Source organism: Ursus arctos, unplaced genomic scaffold (genome assembly GCF_023065955.2).
Source record: "Ursus arctos isolate Adak ecotype North America unplaced genomic scaffold, UrsArc2.0 scaffold_4, whole genome shotgun sequence".
In the NCBI taxonomy this organism is placed as follows: Eukaryota; Metazoa; Chordata; class Mammalia; order Carnivora; family Ursidae; genus Ursus; species Ursus arctos.
Genome location: NW_026623056.1, coordinates 45,045,277 through 45,065,797, shown reverse-complemented (window position 1 = coordinate 45,065,797; position 20,521 = coordinate 45,045,277). Strand labels below are relative to the sequence as shown.

Sequence of the window (20,521 nt, the reverse complement as noted above, 5' to 3'; positions counted from 1 at the left end):
TTTTAAAATATATAATCATAGAAAGAATCAATTAGAAACAAAAATTATAATAGTATTTGCCCAAGACATGGTTTTATATCAGGAAATACAAAAGAATTTACATATTGAACTATTAAAGGAAATGAGAATTCAACATGGTTGCAGAATAAAAAACTAATATAAAAAATCAGTTGTACTTCTATAAATAAGCAATGTATCAATAGAAAATAAAACTTAAAAATACTTGACTTTTACAATAGCATCTGAAAATATTAAATAAACAGGAATGAGGCTAACAAAAGATGAGCAGAGCCACAAGATAAACACACACACAGTCAGAGATATAAAAACACAAAGGGATATAACACTTTAATGGACTGACAGATTCAATATTGTAGACATCAATTATCCCCAAATATAACCTCAATCAAAAATTCTAGGAGACATTCCTATAGTAGGAAACGGTAGGCTGGTTCTAAACTTTATAGGGAGATGTCAAAAGCCAAGAATAATCAAGCTCATCTTCAATAAATACAACACTGACAAACTTACACTCTGTACATAATTAAGACGGTGTGATAACAGCACAAGAATAAACAAAGAGATGGAACAAAACAATAATTTTAGAAAGAAATACAACCATATTTGGACACTGGATATGCAACATCAGTTAGATTTAAACAGCAGTGGGGAATGAATGATGTTTTCAATAAATGTGGTCAAATGGGTATACATATGGAAGAAACTGAATCTTGACCCTTACCTAATACCATATAAAAATTCTATTTTAGATTATTCTTTTATCTTTCATATTTAGGTCTAAGATTAAAGGTGGTTTTGTTGTTGTTGTTGTTGTTTTTAGAAGAAACTAGAAAATACCATTACTTTGGAGCCGGCAAAAAATTTAAACAGGACACAAAATGCTCAAAGGATAAAGAAAAAGAGAAGTTAAAACCTGCTTTCATAGAGAGATCACTAACAAAGTGAAAAAGAAACCACACATTGGGAGAAATGTATAATTGACAAAAGATTCCCATCTAAATATTAATAATAACTACTCAAAATTGGGCAAATGATTTTCACGTACACAAAGAATTCAAAATGTTCAATAAACAAAGATATATTCAGCTTCACTGGTCTTCAGAGAAATGTACATTAAAAACACAATGAGATTCCACATGACCCCATTAGTATGGCTTATGAAGAAAAAAAAAAAAAGACAGGATATCGAAGGGTTGGAGAAGACTGGAGCAACAGGAACCTTTAGGCACTGCTCACAGGTATTTCAGTTCATAAGCCACTTTAGAAAACTCCTAAAAGCTACTAAAGCTAAAATTATGCAGAAACTAGAAGCCAGCAATTCCATTTCTAGATGTACAGCCAACAGAAATGCATATGTGGGTTTTTAAAAATATAAAAAGAAAAGTACATACTAGCACTACAGATAATAATCCAAAGGAGGAAGAACCCAATGACCATCACCAATAGAATCAACAGGTAACGTATGGTATAGCTGTACAATGGTGCAAGAAGAATGAGCAGTCTGTCACATACAAGAACATGGGTGAATTTCATAAATGCAGAATTAAAGGAGCCAGATTTTTTTTAAAAGAACATAATTGTGTGACTTCAACTATGAATGATTCCATGATGCTAGAAGTCAGGATACCATGAGCAGCCAGTCACTGTATGGAACTTGCTGAGGGGTTGGGGGGAAGGCGTGCTCGGAATTGTAGGTAATAGGCTATTTTTTCGGTCGCATTTACATCGGTGTGTTCACATCATGAAAATTCTTCGCCTTACACTGATGTTTTGTATACTTTTCTGTATGTATATTAAACTGAATATATAAAGCTTTACAAATTTTTACATAAAGACTCTAAGATGCAAAAGAAAAGAAAATGTGGGAACGGGTGTAGTACCTGCCATAATATAAACTAGGAAGTCAATGTGTACTTGTTGGTTGTTGGTTTTGTTGCTGTGGTGGTGGTGGGGGGTGATGGTAGTAGTTGTTTAAAATTCATTCTAGCTCAAGGAGATAAAATGTCACTTTGATTTTAAACTGCCTGGGTGGCGCAGTCGTTAAGCGTCTGCCTTCGGCTCAGGGCGTGATCCTGGTGCTCTGGGATCGAGTCCCACATCAGGCTCCTCCGCTAGGAGCCTGCTTCTTCCTCTCCCACTCCCCCTGCTTGTGTTTCCTCTCTCTCTGGCTGTCTCTCTCCGTCAAATAAATAAAATCTTTAATAAATAAATAAATAAATAAACAAAATGAAAATCTGTTCTATCTATATTAACCCATTCCTATTAATTTCATCTGAATTTGGTCAGAAAATTCACTTTGAGCAACAAAGATATATTTAGTATCAATACCTTCAAATTGAGGGCTAGCTTTGTTCAGAAGATAATGAAACATTCATAAGACATTTTATATGTTTTGATTTTTATTATGGATGCAAACAGTAGTACTGTGACTCCTAAGTCTGTTGATATTTTGTATACAGTTATTCCCTAAATCAATCTTTTTCCGTAATTATTTCTGTAATTTGTTAAAGAACAGAAAAATTGATTGTTATCGGGCTATACTGTTCTTACTCTTCCATCACAAATGTTTCTAAACACAGAAGTTTTAGTTTGTTTTTGAAAAGCCAATGTTTTCCAGCAACCCACACAAAGAGCATATCAAAACTCTGGTCAAATAGTTACCTTACAACTCATCAAGGACACAATGGTAACTACGGTTATCAAGGATATTCATAATTAGATCTAACCATTCCTATGAAAATTCTTGACTCTCAGACAGAAAGACACACATGCTGGGTATTTAGGATTACTTTTTCTCAAAAACATTCATAAAATTTTGTCTATAGTGTAGACAAGAATTTCTTCTCTATAAAATGGACAAGTATCATTCTCATTTTCAGATTCTAAAAGTTAAATTTTGAATCAAACACTTTTTATAATATTGCAGAAGAAAGGAAAACAGCTTCGTCAACATTATTCCTGATTTTCTCAGTAATCTCATTCACATGATATATTTGATGCTTTCTAACTTCTGATCTCATAACCAGACTTTTGAACATGATAAATATTCTATAGCCATGAAATTATTTTGGACATAATTCCATTTATTTTCTGGCTTTGAAATAAAGTTTATTGGTGAAAAGGGATGGGAAGAGGAACTGTAAATATAACCCATAAGAATATGTCAAAATCCCATGTTTAATTTTTCCACTCAGTAGCCATTAATCATAGACAAAGATTCTGGTCTTAAAACAATGAGTATTTGTTCTTTTCTTCCTACTGCACAACTTTCTTCAGTATATTTTCTTTGAAAATTTTGTGATACTTGGCAGGTTTGTAAGACACATGAGATATATGGATCACAGTAAGATACCTTTGATCTGCTGAGGTCAGATTAAATAAAATCAGGAAGTTATAGATCCTAAGATTAGAAAGTCCTGCCACAGAAGGGCTTACGTAAGGCTTTAAAATGATCTTCCCTTTAGCAGTAAGAGCCCAGCCTATCTTACAAACAACAAAGTCAATAATAAAAATTCCTCATAAATCTCTCTACAAAGGTGAAATAAGTTAACAAGCAACGGGCAAAGTCTGCCAGGTATCTAAGTTAAACTGAGGCAAAAGAAATATACAACCTCCAACAACACTTCTAAAACCCCCACACAAGAAACTGTGTAACTACATGGAGCCTATTAAAGCTTTGGTTATAAAGCAGACTTACAGAACTTCTTAAAAGAGAAAATAACTCGGGTCAGAAGCGCCTTGTTGTTACTACATCGAATGGAAACTTTCAAGTCTTTATCTAGTGTGATCTTTAAGTACTACTATCTGGTTCATCTCCCTCTTTCTTTAAATCCTGTCTTCCTTTAGTCTCTGTAATACCACCACACTCGTCATGTTTTTTCCCCTTACTTTTCTGGTCATTCCTCCATTTCCTTAAATTTCTTCTATGAATACCTCATCTGTCAGAATTCTTTTTTTCTTTTTAAGATTTATTTATTTATTTTAGGGAGAGAGTGAGAGAGCATGAATGGGAGGGGCAGAGGGAGGAGGACAGAGAGAGAAGCTCAAGCAGACTCCATGCTCACTCAGCCTGGAGCCTGACCCGGGGCTTAATTCCATGACCCTGAGATCATGACCTCCCTGCACATTCTCCATGGTCTACATCGATTAGTCCATGGTGTCATATAGCTTTCAGAGATTACAAACTCCCAGATATTGCAAAATATCTGGGAACCAGGCAGTTAATAGAAATGAGTAAAGAGATCCAGCTAAGGACTGCAATGAGTTGAAGGCGAGCACGTCTCAACTGTGTAGCTGGCACCCAGGTCTAGCCAAATGTTGCCCTGTCAGAATTCAGATCTAGTGGTGCTATCACTCCCAATTATTCAATGAAATTCAGCACAATATTTACATAGAAAATACATTTTTAGAAGTTACCACAATTTCTTAGTTAAATATTTCATAAGGCCAAGAAATATTCCACAGGCTATCAATCTGCAAACTCCCATAAATACCCTATCAATTCTAAAATCTCTATCCCTATTCTATTTTCTTTCCATAGTCCCAAGGTTGTATGTCCAACTTACTAATGTATATCACCACATGGATTTATCTAGGTGCACAAAACCAAACATAGGCCAAACTGAATTTATCTGGTTGCCAAATCCTCTCTTCTTCTTCCTATTTTTCCTGTCTCAGTGAAGGGTCCCCTGTTGTTCAAATAAGAAATTGAGACATCAACATTTGATTCCTTTCTTTTGCCTCATCTATCTTAATAATCAAGTATGCTTAATTTTATCTTTATATAATTCTCAAATCCATGTACTTCTTTTACTCATACATACATACATATATGCATAAGTTATTTGGTGTACTGATTACATTTCATATGTTATTTTATATATTGATTATTTTATATATATTATAATTGCTACCTAGTTTTCTCAACAACCTCCTACCTATTAATCTTCTATGTCTCTTCTAATTTTTTAGTTTCTAAAGTGTGTGGGGGTTGAGGGCAGTCAGTGTACCCCAGGGGGTACACAAGATGATTCTTTCCAGGATGAGAAGAAAATACTGAAATTCTACTTGCATCTTTATGTAGGTTTTTTAAAAATTTAATTAATTAATTAATTAATTTACTTGTGAGAGAGAGACTGAGAGCATGAGTCAGGGGGGAGAGAATCTGAAGCAGACTTTCAGCTGAGTGTGGAGCCGAATGTGGGGCTCAATCTCATAATCACAGGCTCATGACCTGAGCCGAAATCAAAAGTCAGATGCTTAACTTACTGAGCCACCCAGGTGTCCCTTTACACAGTTTTAAAAATTTGTATTATATATCCTTTATTTGTCTTACATATGAGAATACACGTTATTCATACAAAAATATATGTAGATATTCAGATGATAAATAATGATATGGTCAAAAAGTATTTAATAATAAGTTAGTAATAACAAATATAATCAAATGGGTTTGGAAGCCACTGCTCAAATTCATTATCCATACTTCGGCAAGTCACCCACCTAAAATGCAAGAGTGACCACTTCCTGACCTAAAACCCATCAATGGGTCCCCATTGTTCTCAGAGCTCCAAAGAACGGTTTTAAAAATGCAACTTTGTATATGGAAAAAGAAAGTACAAAGGGGCAGAAAAGGGCAGAGCTTTCAAAGCATAGTTTAAGAGAAAGAGAGAGAGAGAGAAACAGTTGCAAATACTTCAGTCCGTGAAACAGGGTAACTCCTACAGTGGGTCATAAACTACTCCCCCTTATTTGGATTCCATGTTCACCAAGGAATTTTGATATGGCCCCACATATAATTTATCGGTGGTGGCACACACATCCTCATCTGCCTGACGTGGCATCAATCACTGTAAATTAAAAAAAAAAATTCTGGGTTATAGATCAGTTTATGAGCTCAGTTAAATTGTGTCCATTCTGTAAACATACTCTCGGTTCCATGACATCGGGTTTCAAGGATAAGAACCAGAACCTAAATCATGGTCATTTCACTAGGTAAAGGTCACTTACTGAAGGATTCAGAGAGGAGAGGAGAAAGAAAAAAAATAACAACAAAAAGTAGTTAAAAATGAAGGCATTTATGTAACCTTGAAGTTGTCTGTATCTTTCTTTTGAACTCCAGCAGACACTGGAATAGTTTCATCCCAATCACAGCATTTTCCAGGGAACAGACTCCTTATTAACATATGTGCAACCCATGCAACACACCAGCTCCTCCATGGAGCCTGAGTGGTCCTCTGACCGCTCTAGTAAATAATTTAGTGTCTGTAACATTCCTTAGGCACCTTTCTAATGGCACAGAACTGGTTTTAAATATTTATCAACTCTGCATATACTATCTTCCCCAAATTGAAGACATAACTGCTTAAAGGTAGAAAAGTATAATTTGGCATTTTATTTGCTTTTTGTATCTAAGATCTTGTTATAAGGAGTTATATAAAATAGACCTGTAACTTCATTTTCCTTATTAATATAAATACCCTTAGATTTTTTTAAAATAGGCAATAATAGAAGTTGACTAAATAAGAGAAATATTAAATAGCATTCCTTGAGTTCTAGGTCAGTTCTGTTCTTGCTGAGCTCCTGCTGTCCAGTTACCTTGTACAAGTCCTTAATTTCTATTCTGCACCTCCTCCTTTAATTAAATATGACCAAGTTGCCCTTTTTTTGACTAGAGAAAACACTGATCTAGTTAATATCCTAGAATAACAAGTCTCCCACTCACTGGAAAAGTAAAGAAACTATGGTCCTTCATTTCTTATTAAAAGTGAAAGGAGAATACAGGAAACCAAAGAAGGTCCATACCACTTCCCCAGGAAATCAAAGGTAGAGGCAGTGAAATTAGCTTTAAATAGATAATTTTTTTTCCATGGTAAGCAGGACAGTTTCCTATATTCTATCCTGTACCCAATTTTAGAAAACTTATTCTTTATTTTTGGCTTTTGCTTTCAGATTCCTAGGGATTATGGAACATCCATCATACGAAGTTGAATATTAACTGTATTATTTGCAGAATTAATAATTAATATAATGGAGTTTTGAGGAAGATGAAAGGTTTAGATTGGTTAATTATTCCACAACACAGAGTGCTTATTATGTGCCAGACACTATTCTCTGTGCCTTCTCAGATTTTAGCTCTTTAACCTCATGACAACCCTGGATAGGAGGTACTGTTGTTATTATTATCAACATTTTATAGATGAAGAAACTGATGCATGGAGAAACCAAGTAGCTTGTATAGAGAAACCAAGTAGCTTGTCCAAAGTCACAAAGCTAGTAAATGTTACAGTCAGTCCTGAATGCAGAAAACCTACCTATAGACCTACCTGTTGGCCTGTTGCCTCCCAATCAATCAAACAAGCAAACTGTGTCCCTGTCTGTATCTCACATATGCCCATGCTCACACACGGTCCTTTACTCCTCAACTCACTTGAATTAAATAAACGACAGTTCCTGAAATCTAAATATGAGACACTGTACTAAGGTACTTCAGGAAATACAAGAAATAAGACTGATTTCTGGAGCTCATAGTCTAATGGGAAGTAAAATAACTAGACAAATAATTTTAAAACAATAAAAATAATAAATACAAAGGATAAGAAAGAGCTCAGAGGGGTTTAAGAAGAGATCTAGTAATAACAATAGGGATAGAATCATAAACAAAACTCACTTTGAGGGATTAGTCAGAACATATATGCCAGAGAGTATGAAAACCTACAAGTGGGAGAAGCAGCATGAGCACTGACTGTAGTTGCTGATACGTCAGGACAGAGCCAAATAATCCCACTTGACTGAAGACCAGGACATAAGCAAAAGAAAGAAATGCTAGAAAAACACATGAATTCATCCAAAACTTACTATCTGTTATGTATACAGTACCTAAAGGATTCATTTAATACATTTAAAGGATAATGTTTAAAGATTATATTAAAAATGAAGTTAGCATATATGAAAATGCTGGACACAGAATTTGACATATAATAACTCTACCAATGTATCTGGATGAAATTTTTTGGATAAAACATCAACAAGGAGCTTCACAGTCAAGCAGGAAAGACCCACAAAGTAAACATACACGCAAACATGTCTAAAACACAACAGGGACACGAGGCATGGAATAATTAATGTTGAGCATATAGAAAGGTGTATACTAGTGAGAACACTCCAGAAAAGGGGACTTCTGAACCAGACTTGAAGAATTCTGGGATGGTAAAAAAGAAAGAAGAGGCTAGGGGGCTTCCAGGGAATTGAACTGTAGGAACTAAGGATTAAAAAAAAAAAAAAATCAATTTGTAAATAATAAAGTCATTGAAAATTTTGAGCAGAGAATAAATATCATCCATCCACCCACTATCCATCTAATTATTCATACAATCTGTTAACATTTATTAGTGCATACACATTCCAGGAAATGTGCCAGGTTCTGAGAAACAAAAATCAGGAAGGCAGGTCCTTGCTTTCAAAAAACCTTTCTAGTCTATCGGGAAATGTGATCATGTCAGCAGCAGTTCATTGCAGTCTAATAGGACAGATATGAGCCAAGGCACTTGGAAGCAAAGAGTATGGCTGTCCACCTTAGATTAGGGTAGCTTCCGAAGTGGCACGGGTAACTGGCTTTCCAAACAGTGGATGCAATCTAGGGAAACAAAAACACAAAGAATGGGGGGAAGAAAAAACACACATTGGGAAATACGTACAAAGTGTTGTGTAGTTAGGTTCTTTCTTTGTGGATGAGACTACAAAGAGATGAAGCCAGAAAAAAACAGTTCCTAAAGCTTGTCATATTAATGGGATTTTAGACTTTAACCCAGAATCACTAACAATTCATAGAAGCATTTCAGACCAAAAAAAAAAAAAAAAAAAAAAGAATGATTAGTTCTGTTTTTGTTTTGTTTTGTTTTATTTTGTTTTTTAGAGAGCTCTCTAGTCTAAGAAAAACAGGGCAGGTTGTTACTGAAGATACAAAGACCAGTCAGAACGCTGTTGCTGTAACACAGGGAAGGATCTGAACTTGAAACTGAAGAACAGAGCTTGAAGTAAAGGATGGAGAGAAGATGACACATAAAGAGATGCAGGTTTAGAATTCATGGTTCTTGTTCAACCATAATTTGGTTGGAAATGTATGTCTAAATCTCCTCAGTGCAAAGAAGTACTGAGAACCAGTGGCCCGAAACCTGCTACCTGACCTGCTTAGAAAAATGACTGTCAGCCACTGTCTAATCCCATCAATGGATTTTTGTTGTTTTAAACAGTAATCCATTTTCTGAGGCTCATGCTTAAAGTTTCTGGACTCTAAACTACTATTCCAGAGTGCAAAGACTCAGTTTGATGTTGACCTTATTTTGCAGAATTTACTTAGACACATTTATTCAATAATGTCACTTCTCTTTTTCTACATATTTCTACTATCTCCTGGTCAACAGAGTAAGAAAGCAAAAGCAGGACTCAATCACTGAAACATTCAATGAAGCTGCATAAAAACCTGGCACATGCGGACGTTCCCAACCAGTTTACCGTGACATATGACTGTTACTGATCTACCTGGGACTCCGGTCAGGCACAGCCTTTTGGCAGCTGGGCTTGAGTCCTGAGCAGAGAGGTGGGCCCTGCCATGACTTTGAAAAGGCTGAGAAGCACAGAAATGAAGTATTAGGCATATGAAACCTAAAGATTTTTGTCTGCTGGGATACAAAATTAATATACAGAAATTTGTTGCATTTTTATATACATATAATGAAGCAGCAGAAAGAGAAATCAAGAGAAATCAAGAGTGCATTTATAATTGCACTAAAAAGAACAAAACACCTACGTACACACTTAACCAAGGAAGTGAAAGCCCTGTACTCTGAAAACTATAAAACACCAATGAAAGAAATTGAAGATGACACAAAGAAACGGAAAGAAATCCCAGGCTCATGGATTAGAATAAATATTGTTAAGATGTTCATATTATGCAAAGCAATCTACAGATTTAATGTAATCTCTATCAAAATACCAACAACATTTTTCACAGAACTAGTACAAATAATCCTGGAATTTGTATGGAACCATAAAAGCCCCTGAAATAGCAAAATAATCTTGAAAAAGAAGAAGAAAACTGGGGGTATCAGAATCCTGGATTTCAAGATACACTACAAAACTGTAATAATCAAAATAGTATGGAATCGGCATAAAAATAATACACATCGATCAATGGAACAGAATAGAAAGCCCAGAAATAAATCCATGATTATATGGTCAATTAATATCCAACAAAGGAGGGATGAATATGCAATGGGAAAAAGTCTTTTCAACAAAAGGTGCACGGGAAACTAGACAGCTATATGCAAAAGAATGAAACTAGACCACTTGCTTCCACCATAAACAAAAATAACTCAAAATGGATTAAAGACCTAAATGTGAGACCTGAAACCATAAAAATTCTAAAAGAGAACACAGGCAGTAATTTCTCTGACATTGACTGTAATAACCTTTTTTCTAGATATGTCTCCAGAGGCAAGGGAAACAACAGCAAAATAAACTATTGGGACTACATCGAAAGTAAATTAAAAGCTTTGGGGGCACCTGGCTGGGTCAGTCAGTAGAGCATGAGACTCTTGATCTCAGGGCCATGAGTTCAAGTCCCATGTTGGGCATAGAGCTAACAAAAAAACAAAACAAAACAAAACACCTTCTGCACAGTAAAGGAAATGAGTGGGAGAAGATATTTGTAAATCACATATCCAATAAGGGGTTAGTATCCAAAATATATAAAGAACTTACACAACTCAACACCAAAAAACCCCCAAATAAGCCAATTAAAAAATGGGCAGAAGACATGAACAGACATTTCTCCAAAGAAGACATACAGATGGCCAACAGACACATGAAGAGACGCTCAACATCACTAATCCAGGGAAATGAAATCAAAACCACAATGAGCTATCACCTCACACCTTTCAGAAAGGCTAAAATCAAAAACACAAGAAACAAGTACTGGTGAGGATGTGGAGAAAAAGGAACCCTCATGCACTGTTGGTGGGAACGCAAACTGGTGCAGCCATTTGTGGAACATAGTATGGAAGTTCCTCAAAAAACTAAAATTAGAATTACCATATGATTCAGTAATTCCCCTACTGGGTATTTACCCAAAGAATATAAAAACACTAATTTGAAACGATATGTACCCCTAAGTTATTGCAGCATTATTTGTAATAGCCAAGATATGGAAGCAGCCCAAGTGTCCATCATTGATGAATGGATAAAGAAGATGTGTGTATGTGTACAATGGAATATTACTCAGCCATAAAAAGATTACAACCCTGCCATTTGCAACAACATAGACAGATCTAAAGGTTTAATGCTTAAAAAGTCAATCAGAGAAAGACAAACACCAAATGATTCTACTTATATGTGGAATTTAAGAAACAAAACAAATGAACAAAAAAAAAAGAGAGAGAGAGAAAGAGAGACAAAAAAACTCTTAAAATAGAGAACAAAGAGAAGGTGGGTGGGGGGATTAAGTGAACTAGGTGATGGGGATTAAGAACACACTTACTGTAATGAGCATTGAGTAATGTATAGAATTGTTGAATCACTATATTATACTCTTGAAACTAATATGACATCTATGTCAATTATACTGGAATTAAAATTAAAAAAAAATAAAAATAAAATAAAGACATTTTTTTCTTGCTTCCTGTTTTTATGAGGCCTGAGTACCAAATCTGCCTTTAGGAGTTTTGCAAAATCTTTTGAAAAACATTTTTTTCCCAATTTTAATTCAATTTTGGTATCTAATGATGACAGTTACTTTGAAAAAAAATTACAATAATACTCCTTAAGCTTAAAAACTGCTTTATAAAAATCATAACCTGATTGGCTGTTTTTAGAACTAACTCCTCAATGATTCTGTTTTTGGAAACAATAATGCTCTCAAATTTAAAGGCACTGGTTAGATCAAATGAAAGCATTCTCACATGGCCTCAATGTGTAGCGAGATAAATGACAGAAAAGCTTCCATATGAGAAGTTATGCAAAAATATAAACTAGTATTAGAGCATAAGGAAGATAAAAGAATTCAACCTTTTGAAAGGCTACATCATTCATGCATTTGCTTATTCATTCAATAAAATATTGTGAAATAAGGCAAAAACCCGCAGAGAATAGAAAGATGGTTTCTCCAATGATCTAATAAAAGAATCATTAATTTTGATGATATGGAAATATGTCTGAGTTCCAGAAGGAGCTTTAAATTTGGCTCTCATCCCAAAAGTAAAATGTTAAAGAAAAATGAAACAGCTTTCTCAAGTAAGTGAAGACAGGAGAAAAAGGTATAAAGGTTTGGGAGGTATGGAGAGTATTTAATCAGTATTTCAAGACTCTCCCATTTGATTTAATAGTGATTTCACTCATGTAGCACTTGGGCAGAAAAGCCAGTCCCTTAAAGTCTATGGTTATAAATAAAGGGAAATAAAGAGGTCTCAAATGCATAATTCTCTGTGGCTAGAGGTACCAGCAAAACAAACTCTTTTCTTAAAAAAAAAAAAAATGTGTGAGCAATCTTTCCATTTTTTTTTTACTGACCTTTTGACAAGCAAACAATTTCATAACTCACCAGAATTTTCAGTTTTCAAAAAGAAATACCACAAACATTTTGGCTTACAAATTTTCTTAAAATTTTAAGATAAAGCAGATTTTGAAGGTTAACAACTGTTTGCATTAGGTTCAAACTGTTAATATACGAGCTGTGCCGTCCATATTGCAGCAAATGTTGAGAACTGGAAGAGATAATGCTAAGTGAAATAAGTCAAGCAGAGAAAGACAATTATCATATGATTTCTCTCATCTATGGAACATAAGAACTAGGAAGATCAGTAGGGGAAAAAAGGGATAAAGAAAGGGGGGGGGGTAATCAGAAGGGGGAATGAAGCATGAGAGACTATGGGCTCTGAGAAACAAACTGAGGGCTTCAGAGGGGAGGGGGTGGGGGAATGGGATAGACCGGTGATGGGTAGTAAGGAGGGCACGTATTGCATGGTGCACTGGGTGTTATACGCAACTAATGAATCATCGAACTTTACATCAGAAACCAGGGATGTACTGTATGGTGACTAACATAATATAATAAAAAAACATTAAAAAAAAATATTTGAGCTGTGACTTTAAGAAACCCTCTCAGTTCAGACTCCCAGAATTGTGGTCACAAATACATAATTAGCATACTTTTGGCTGTTATTCTAATTTAGATGAAGATGACCCTTTCCTTTTAATTTCACATTTGTGAATGGATATAGGAGCATTATAAATAGCTAGATTTCTGGAATACAAAATGTCCATGTTAGTGGAAATAACAGTATTTCCCCCTTTAGTGCCAAAAAAAAAACCATTCAGAATTACATTTTATTTAAGAAACATGGAAAGGGCTTTAATATTTTCGAAGCCAAAAGTTACGAAGCTAAGCATTTAGCACTCAGATAAGCATAGCACTTCATAAAGGGGGGGGAAAAAGGAAACCCACTGTTCCAGTTAATTCACCAGCATCAAAGGACTAAGACCATCAAAAGTATTTACCAACATTTTATAGGTCTCATTTCACCAGTTAAAGTATAAATACAGACTTTAACTAGAGCATGAAAACAATAATCTACGTGTAAGCAATCACTCTTCCCCTTCACACTCAGCCTGGGTTCTGCCTGCTCTCGAGGACATTCTGAGGGGGCTCACCAAAGTTCTTGTCTGGGGGGGGAAGTACCTAAAGGAAATCATCTTTATCTGCTACTTTCTGATAACATGATCCTCATTTCTCTGTCTTGTTTACACACTTACTCTCTGTGCAATGATACAAAGAAAGCCTAAACTGGGGTGCCAGGTCTCAACCAAACTTACACATCACCTCCTCTGAGAAGCAGTCCTTGATTCATTCAGTCATGAAGCAACGGCTGCCCTCTCTGAATTGCCAGAACAATTTATTTGTGCCATTTTGAAAGTATCTATCCCTTGCTGCTTTCTATTGTGCATATGTGTCTTAAGTGTGTACTAAGTCGTAAAAAGTTGTGAGCTTCTGAGAGATTCCATCTTACATACCTTTGTTTCTTAGAGCAAACTATTTAACTCAGTGAATGCGCATCAAGTAAATATAGTATAACTGATACGTGCTTTGCAATAACATAAAACTATTCAGTTATTAAAGCATAGTTTTGGTGGCTGAACAGAAAAATTAGCAATCAAAACACTCATCAAAAATGCACAAGTACAGTCTCAAAATATTTGAGTAAAATCTATACCATATGGAACTGGAGGCAGGACTAGGTCATTCTTCAAAAATCGATGCAGACTATAATGATCTGTACTTACTTGTCTCCAAAAAACTTTCTCCAGAATTCAGCAGCATCTGCTTTCGTGATACGAAAGTTATCTCCCTGGAACTGCCCATTGGGAAAGATGGCTTTGATTTCTGCCAGCATGTGACTGAAGATAAGGGACAGTTTTGTAAGATTTCGCCTGTGGACAGAAGGGGGGAAAATGAAAAAAAATAAATAAATATATGTGCAAGTTTTAATGGGCATATATATTACAATAAATAAAACTGTGTACTACAGTACTAACACGGGTCTTGCTGGCGGACCATGAACCTCAACTTAATAATGCATCTAAAACCAACGTTCACACAAGCTATCCATTTAAATTCCTAAGAGGCTTTCACTTTATTATTCACCCATGTGTTCATTTAACATAAACATGACCAAGATAAATTACATGATTTCAATGAGCTCGCAGTTTAATGGAAGAGATGCACTCCTGAAAAAATTATAATCAAATATACACGCTAAACACAAAAGACAGAGGGACTACTTCTACATGGGGGAATGAGGAAAGATCTGTCATTAGGGGAGAATCTAGGAAGATTAAGCAGTTTGATAGATGAAAGACGTGGAGTGAAGGGGAGGAAGGGAAGGAAGGGAAGGGAAGGAGAAGGTATTGAGGCAGCAAGAGCTTCCATACAGAAGCAGAGAGGGACAGAATAGAATGCTCTGTGTCATAGACAGGTTCAGCCCGGCTAGAGCAGAGCAGGTCTCGAAGGAGATGGCATGACACAGGATGAAAAGCTTTGGTGGGGACAGGACATAAAGAGGCACCTGAAACAATGAACAAACTCTTTGTCAATAGGCTTTCTACTCCCCCCGAGAAATGAGAGTTTCCAGTGATGGGTCCAGACACGTGCATATTTCAGAAGCTCCCTGTTAAGAGCCACTGCTAGAAGGAAGGGGGAGCCAAAATGGGTTAAAAAGATGGAGCACATGATTAAATCTGTTTTAGAAAGAAAAAGTTATGATGGTATGAAAAAAGAAAAATGGGGGCGCCTGGGTGGCTGAGTCGTTAAGCATCTGCCTTCGACTCAGGGTGTGATCCCGGCGTTCTGGGATCGAGCCCCATATCAGGCTCCTCCACTGGGAGCCTGCTTCTTCCTCTCCCACTCCCCCTGCTTGTGTTCCCTCTCTTGCTCGCTGTCTGTCAAATAAATAAATAAGTTCTTAAAAAAAATGGTTTGGAATGGAGGGAAGGCAGGTGTCAGCTCCATTCTAATTACCATAGTAAGTTCTGGGGATTCTGACAGGATTTAAAACGTGATTCAAAACATGATTCACACTTCAAAATACTACTATCACGGGCACTCCTTCCTGCCACTTCCTAAGAAGTTTACATTACGTTAATCAGTCCAAAACTGCTAGTACTGATCAGTAAAGAAACAACTGAAATATAGAACACTGAAGAACGTGTCAGTTTTGAACTGACCTTGCTTCTTTATATTCCTGTTTGCTCAGAATCACCAGAATGCAATAGGTACATATATAATACCACTATTTTGAAGCTTCAGCTGCTTTTGTGGGTGTGTTGAGGGGTCAGGATGTGAAGATGGGGAGGAGGCAATTGCTTTAGGACTAAAAGTAGATATGGAGGATAATTAGTAGAGAAAGCCATCAAGTCTGCAATGCATTTAAAACCTTACAATGTTTCAATAGGCTTAGGACACCAAGACGTGCTTCTTTGCCTCATAGTCACTCACATATCTGTGCTTAAGGACCTTCAGATAATAAGCGAAAACATGTTAGGTACCTAAGAGATCATATAATATGCACGTGTCAATAAAGTCAATGAGTATCACTCTTTTGAAAACATTTAGAAAAGAAGCCAAAAACTTCCCATGTAAGATGAATACAGAATGAATGAAGGTACTCCTGATAAAAAGTGGGAAAAGTAGAAATGAAAGGAAAGCAGTAGTATAATCTATGCCTCAATGGATTCCTCTGTATTGGAAAACCAAAAATGTCCCAATTTCCACTATGTTTATAAACTATGAGAAGATTTATGAGAAAGAAGAATTAGAATTTTAGGCCATATTTTAATGGCTGACGGGCAACAATAAACAATCTGCAAAATCGTTATGGTTACACATAACGTTCTACCATTTTCTTAGATTCAGCCACACTTTCACACAATCAGCCTAATCGGAATGTGAAAGCTCTTTAGTCGAATCTTTGATCTTCTCATTTATGTCAACACATCCTCATTTAGATGATGGTAGACACAAGAAATTCAGTTGTAGGAAATGAAAACCGAACTACTGAACTAGATCAAAAGGAAGAATCATGGCCAGTACAAACTGCAACGGACTTTTGAAATTTGACTTTAAGGAAGGGCATAAAGTTCTTTTAGAAAATCTGCAACAAATTTATTTATATCATTAGGCAAAAGGGTTAATTTTCCACCAAACTTCCAGCTGATACATACAAGAGAAAAAAGAGAAGTCAAGATGGCTATAATTAGGGTAAACCAACTGTTCCTTATGTCTGAACCGGTTGCTCTCCATGCCTTTATGTCTTTGTTCTTTAATCATAATCATATCCAAATGGTTTTCATTTTTGTTAGATCTAAAGTCTGAAGCACAAAGCCAGTGATTACCCATCTCAGCTATGTGATCGACTGGCTACAAGACACTATACTTTAAAGCAGAAATAGTAACATGCTATCTTTATAATGTATAGTCTAGAAGCCCTAGTAATCACTAATACCTTTTTAACTAATCACTTTCTAATTATAAAATATGTGAAAGAGGGGTGCCTGAGTGGCACAGTCAGTTAAGCATCTGACTTCAGCTCAGGTCATGGTCTCAGGGACCTGGGATCAAGTCCCACATCTGGCCCCCCGCTCAGCAGGGAGTCTGCTTCTCCCTCTTCCTCTGCCCCCCCAACTCATGTGCGCTTCATCTCTTTCTCTAATAAATAAAATCTTTAAAAATAAATAAAATGTGTGAAAGAGTTCAATTTTCTTATTCCTACAAATAGATCACATTTTTTACTTTTTGAACAAACTACAGCAGTGGAAAAAGATATATGTTCCTTTAGTCTTTTTAAACTCAAATTCAAGTTGTTAAAAATATGTGAAAGCAACAGTTTTGCATTACCTTAATTTTCACAGACCAGAATATATATTTATTTTATATCTAATTTTTAAATACACACATCTACCACATATATGTAAATGATCACCTTGAAAATCCATTATTTAAAAGATCAATGTTTTTAGAGGTTGCAATCCACTTAATTGTACTATCCAATGTCATTAAAATATTATCACAGTATGTGGTTTTTGTCTTTTAATTATGGGGTTTTGCTGTTGTTCAGCATTATTTTGCCATATATTATGTGCTTTCTTTAATTCCCCATCCCACTTTTTCTTTTTTAAATAACTTCCAATTTTGAAAACAAAATCCAAGAATATAGTCATCTCTAACCATCTAGACACAGAAGAAAGGCAACAACAACTCACATCTTCTTTATCGATGAAATGTTTTTTCCTGTTATGAAATTTTTCCCTACGCGGCCAATTTTCCCTAAGCCCATGAACTGCTGCTCAACATAACACCAAAATGATGACTGCTTAATAAAGGATTTGATAATTACTAATTAAGAATATGTTTCTATCACTGAAATTCCCCTACCTCCAAGCACCTAAAGAAATAAAAAACTTCATCCATAATGACTCAATAATCTTATAAGAATAACTTTAATTTTACAAAGAATTTTGCAACACTCTCACATATAAGAGAAACTTCATTTTGACTAATTACTACCACATATCTGCTATTAACCATCACGAGCTAAGCCATTTTTAAAATTTGGTGAAGTTTTGTATGAAATTTTGTTAATTAAGAAATAAGGTTTCAAAAAGAAGTATCTTGAAATACCAGCTAATCAAAAGTAGCTTCCAGATGGCAATTATTAGAGGAAACCTGAAGAAGAGGAAGGGAGGGAGGAGGAGAAGGAAAGCTAGCTACATTACTTAAAAAAACATGAAATGCATTAGCAGTATCAAAGATATTGTCTACGATGGGGCGCCTGGGTAGCTCAGTGGGTCAAGCGTCTTACTCTTGATTTTGGCTCAGATCATGATCTCAACGTCATGAGATGGAGCTCCCTGTCGAGCTCCGGGCTAGGCTGGAGCTTGCTTAAGAGCCTCAAAATCCTCTCTCAACCTCTGCCTCCCTGCCCCCACCCACTCTCACTTTCTACCTCTCTCTCTCTCTGTCTCTTTAAAGAAGATCCAAAAAAAAAAAAAAAAAAAAAAAGAATATTGCCTACCAAAGCAAGGTACCTCTTTTTATCCTGGATTCGGCTGCCTAATATTGTATGAATCAATTTATCCAAAAGTCAAGCTACCGTACTGCACAGAATGTGAGGCTGAAACAGAGTGAATTAGCATGACTTCTAGAATGATGGAGTTTCTCTGCTTACGATAAATCTCAGTAGCTTACGGTGGCTACAGCCAACCTCAGAGACTGGAGGCACACACTGTTTGACATGGGAGGACACAAGCCTACACTTAATAAACGTAGTATGTTGTATGGGACAAAAAGACATGGATAGATTATCATGATACAATATGGAGGGGGAACACAGCAACTATAGCCATCTTGGGATGATGAATTAAACTTGAAAAATGGACAAAAAATATATCAGGATTTGATTAGTGGCCTCCACTAAATGTGGGAGACACACGAAGAATGTAATCTGATCAGATTACATGGAGTCCTTGCATTTTCTCCATTCAAGAAACAGCTGTGTCATAAATCAAGGAAGAAATAAAAAGCTTTAAAGGGTGAATTAGTGAAAAACTTCAAAAGACACTGTATCAGCGAGGTCCAAAGTTTGCAAGAATGTACTACCGTTGGTAGAAGAAACAGGAGATCATTTTTTATCCAAAAACAATTAATAATTCAATTCTCACATTTAAAAGGTAGAACATGCTCTTCTTCATCTTTCCAAGGTGAAACTAATTCAACATAAAAAGAAAGGCAGGACATAAAGAATATAAACAGTGGCATTTAAAATGAGACTCACGTCCAGTTAAAAAGCAATTTCCATTCACTGTATTTCTGATGCAGTGCCCTCCGAGATAGGTTTAGAGACTTACTTCACACTGGTTTTGACCTTGGGAACATTTCGATTCCTAAGAAAGTGAGGAGACTAAGCTGATGTAAGCCTTGCCTTTCATTTCTCCCTCATGGGAACAGAGACTATTATTAAGATGGATCCTGAGAGCCTTAAATGAAACTGGATCTTACCCATTCCCTGCCCAAATGCTTTCAAGTTTCCAATATTGCTAAGGGGAGTGTGAGGCAGTTACCAATGAAAACTCAGTCTCCTCCAAGTCCTAAGAGAAGTAAAGAGCGTGAGCAGAAACTCACTAACCTGAGTAGGGGAAAGGACACCTTTTCAAGTGTTCCAGGTTACTTTTTAGAAACTGAACGGCTCACTTAAAAAGGAAGTTAGCAAACTATGTCAGTCCGAAAACTGCACTAAATTGGGCAACTAAGGAAGGTCTTCTTCCTCTGTTAAAGGATCCATCATCTACCACTAATATGGCTGGGGAGGCCAAGCCCGAAATTGTGGCTGGGAAAGATGAACCCTGGGCATCCTTTGATGGTATACTTTTTTTGGTGGTATACTTTTCAGTGTGTTGCCTGCGAAGGTCTATTAAGAAGAGCAAGACGCTAGCTCTCAAAATAAGGACGCTGCTCTCACAGTAAATAAATTTCCTTTCTAAAACAGTTTTAAATAGACAATTTATAAATGCCTTACTCAAACCTAGGTCAAACATGAAATATGCCTACTACATTCAAATATAATATCCTTTGACAAGTTCCCAGGTGACATTCAAAACATATTCTGCTGAATTTGTCAACTATCCTATCCTGAAGTTTGATCATACTAGGTTCATATCCTTACTCTTGTACAAGTTGCTTAACTGGTCTGTCTGCATCAGTTTCCTCACCCTTAAAATTTTAGACAAAAATGCCTGTCTCACTGCATTGTTATACGTAAATAAGGTATGTAGATAAGAGCCTAACATATCAAATTTTAAAAACAATTAATAAGAGTTATTATTAACTCTACCTACTACTTCTGTTTAAAAGTAGAAGTATCATTAATCTTTCTTCCTTTTCCCATATATTATTATT

At 35.9% G+C, this 20,521-nt stretch overlaps 1 protein-coding gene across 5 annotated transcripts in view; it reads right to left on the bottom strand.

Moving 5' to 3' along the window:
- CBLB (Cbl proto-oncogene B) overlaps positions 1 to 20,521 on the bottom strand; it is a 218,560-nt gene that overhangs the window by 113,464 nt on the left and 84,575 nt on the right. For all 5 annotated transcript variants that reach the window (XM_044381780.3, XM_026492654.4, XM_044381753.3 and 2 more), the window contains exon 4: positions 14,356 to 14,502. In XM_044381780.3, the coding sequence (XP_044237715.2) occupies positions 14,356 to 14,502 (147 nt within the window). The remainder of the gene's footprint in view (positions 1 to 14,355; positions 14,503 to 20,521) is intronic.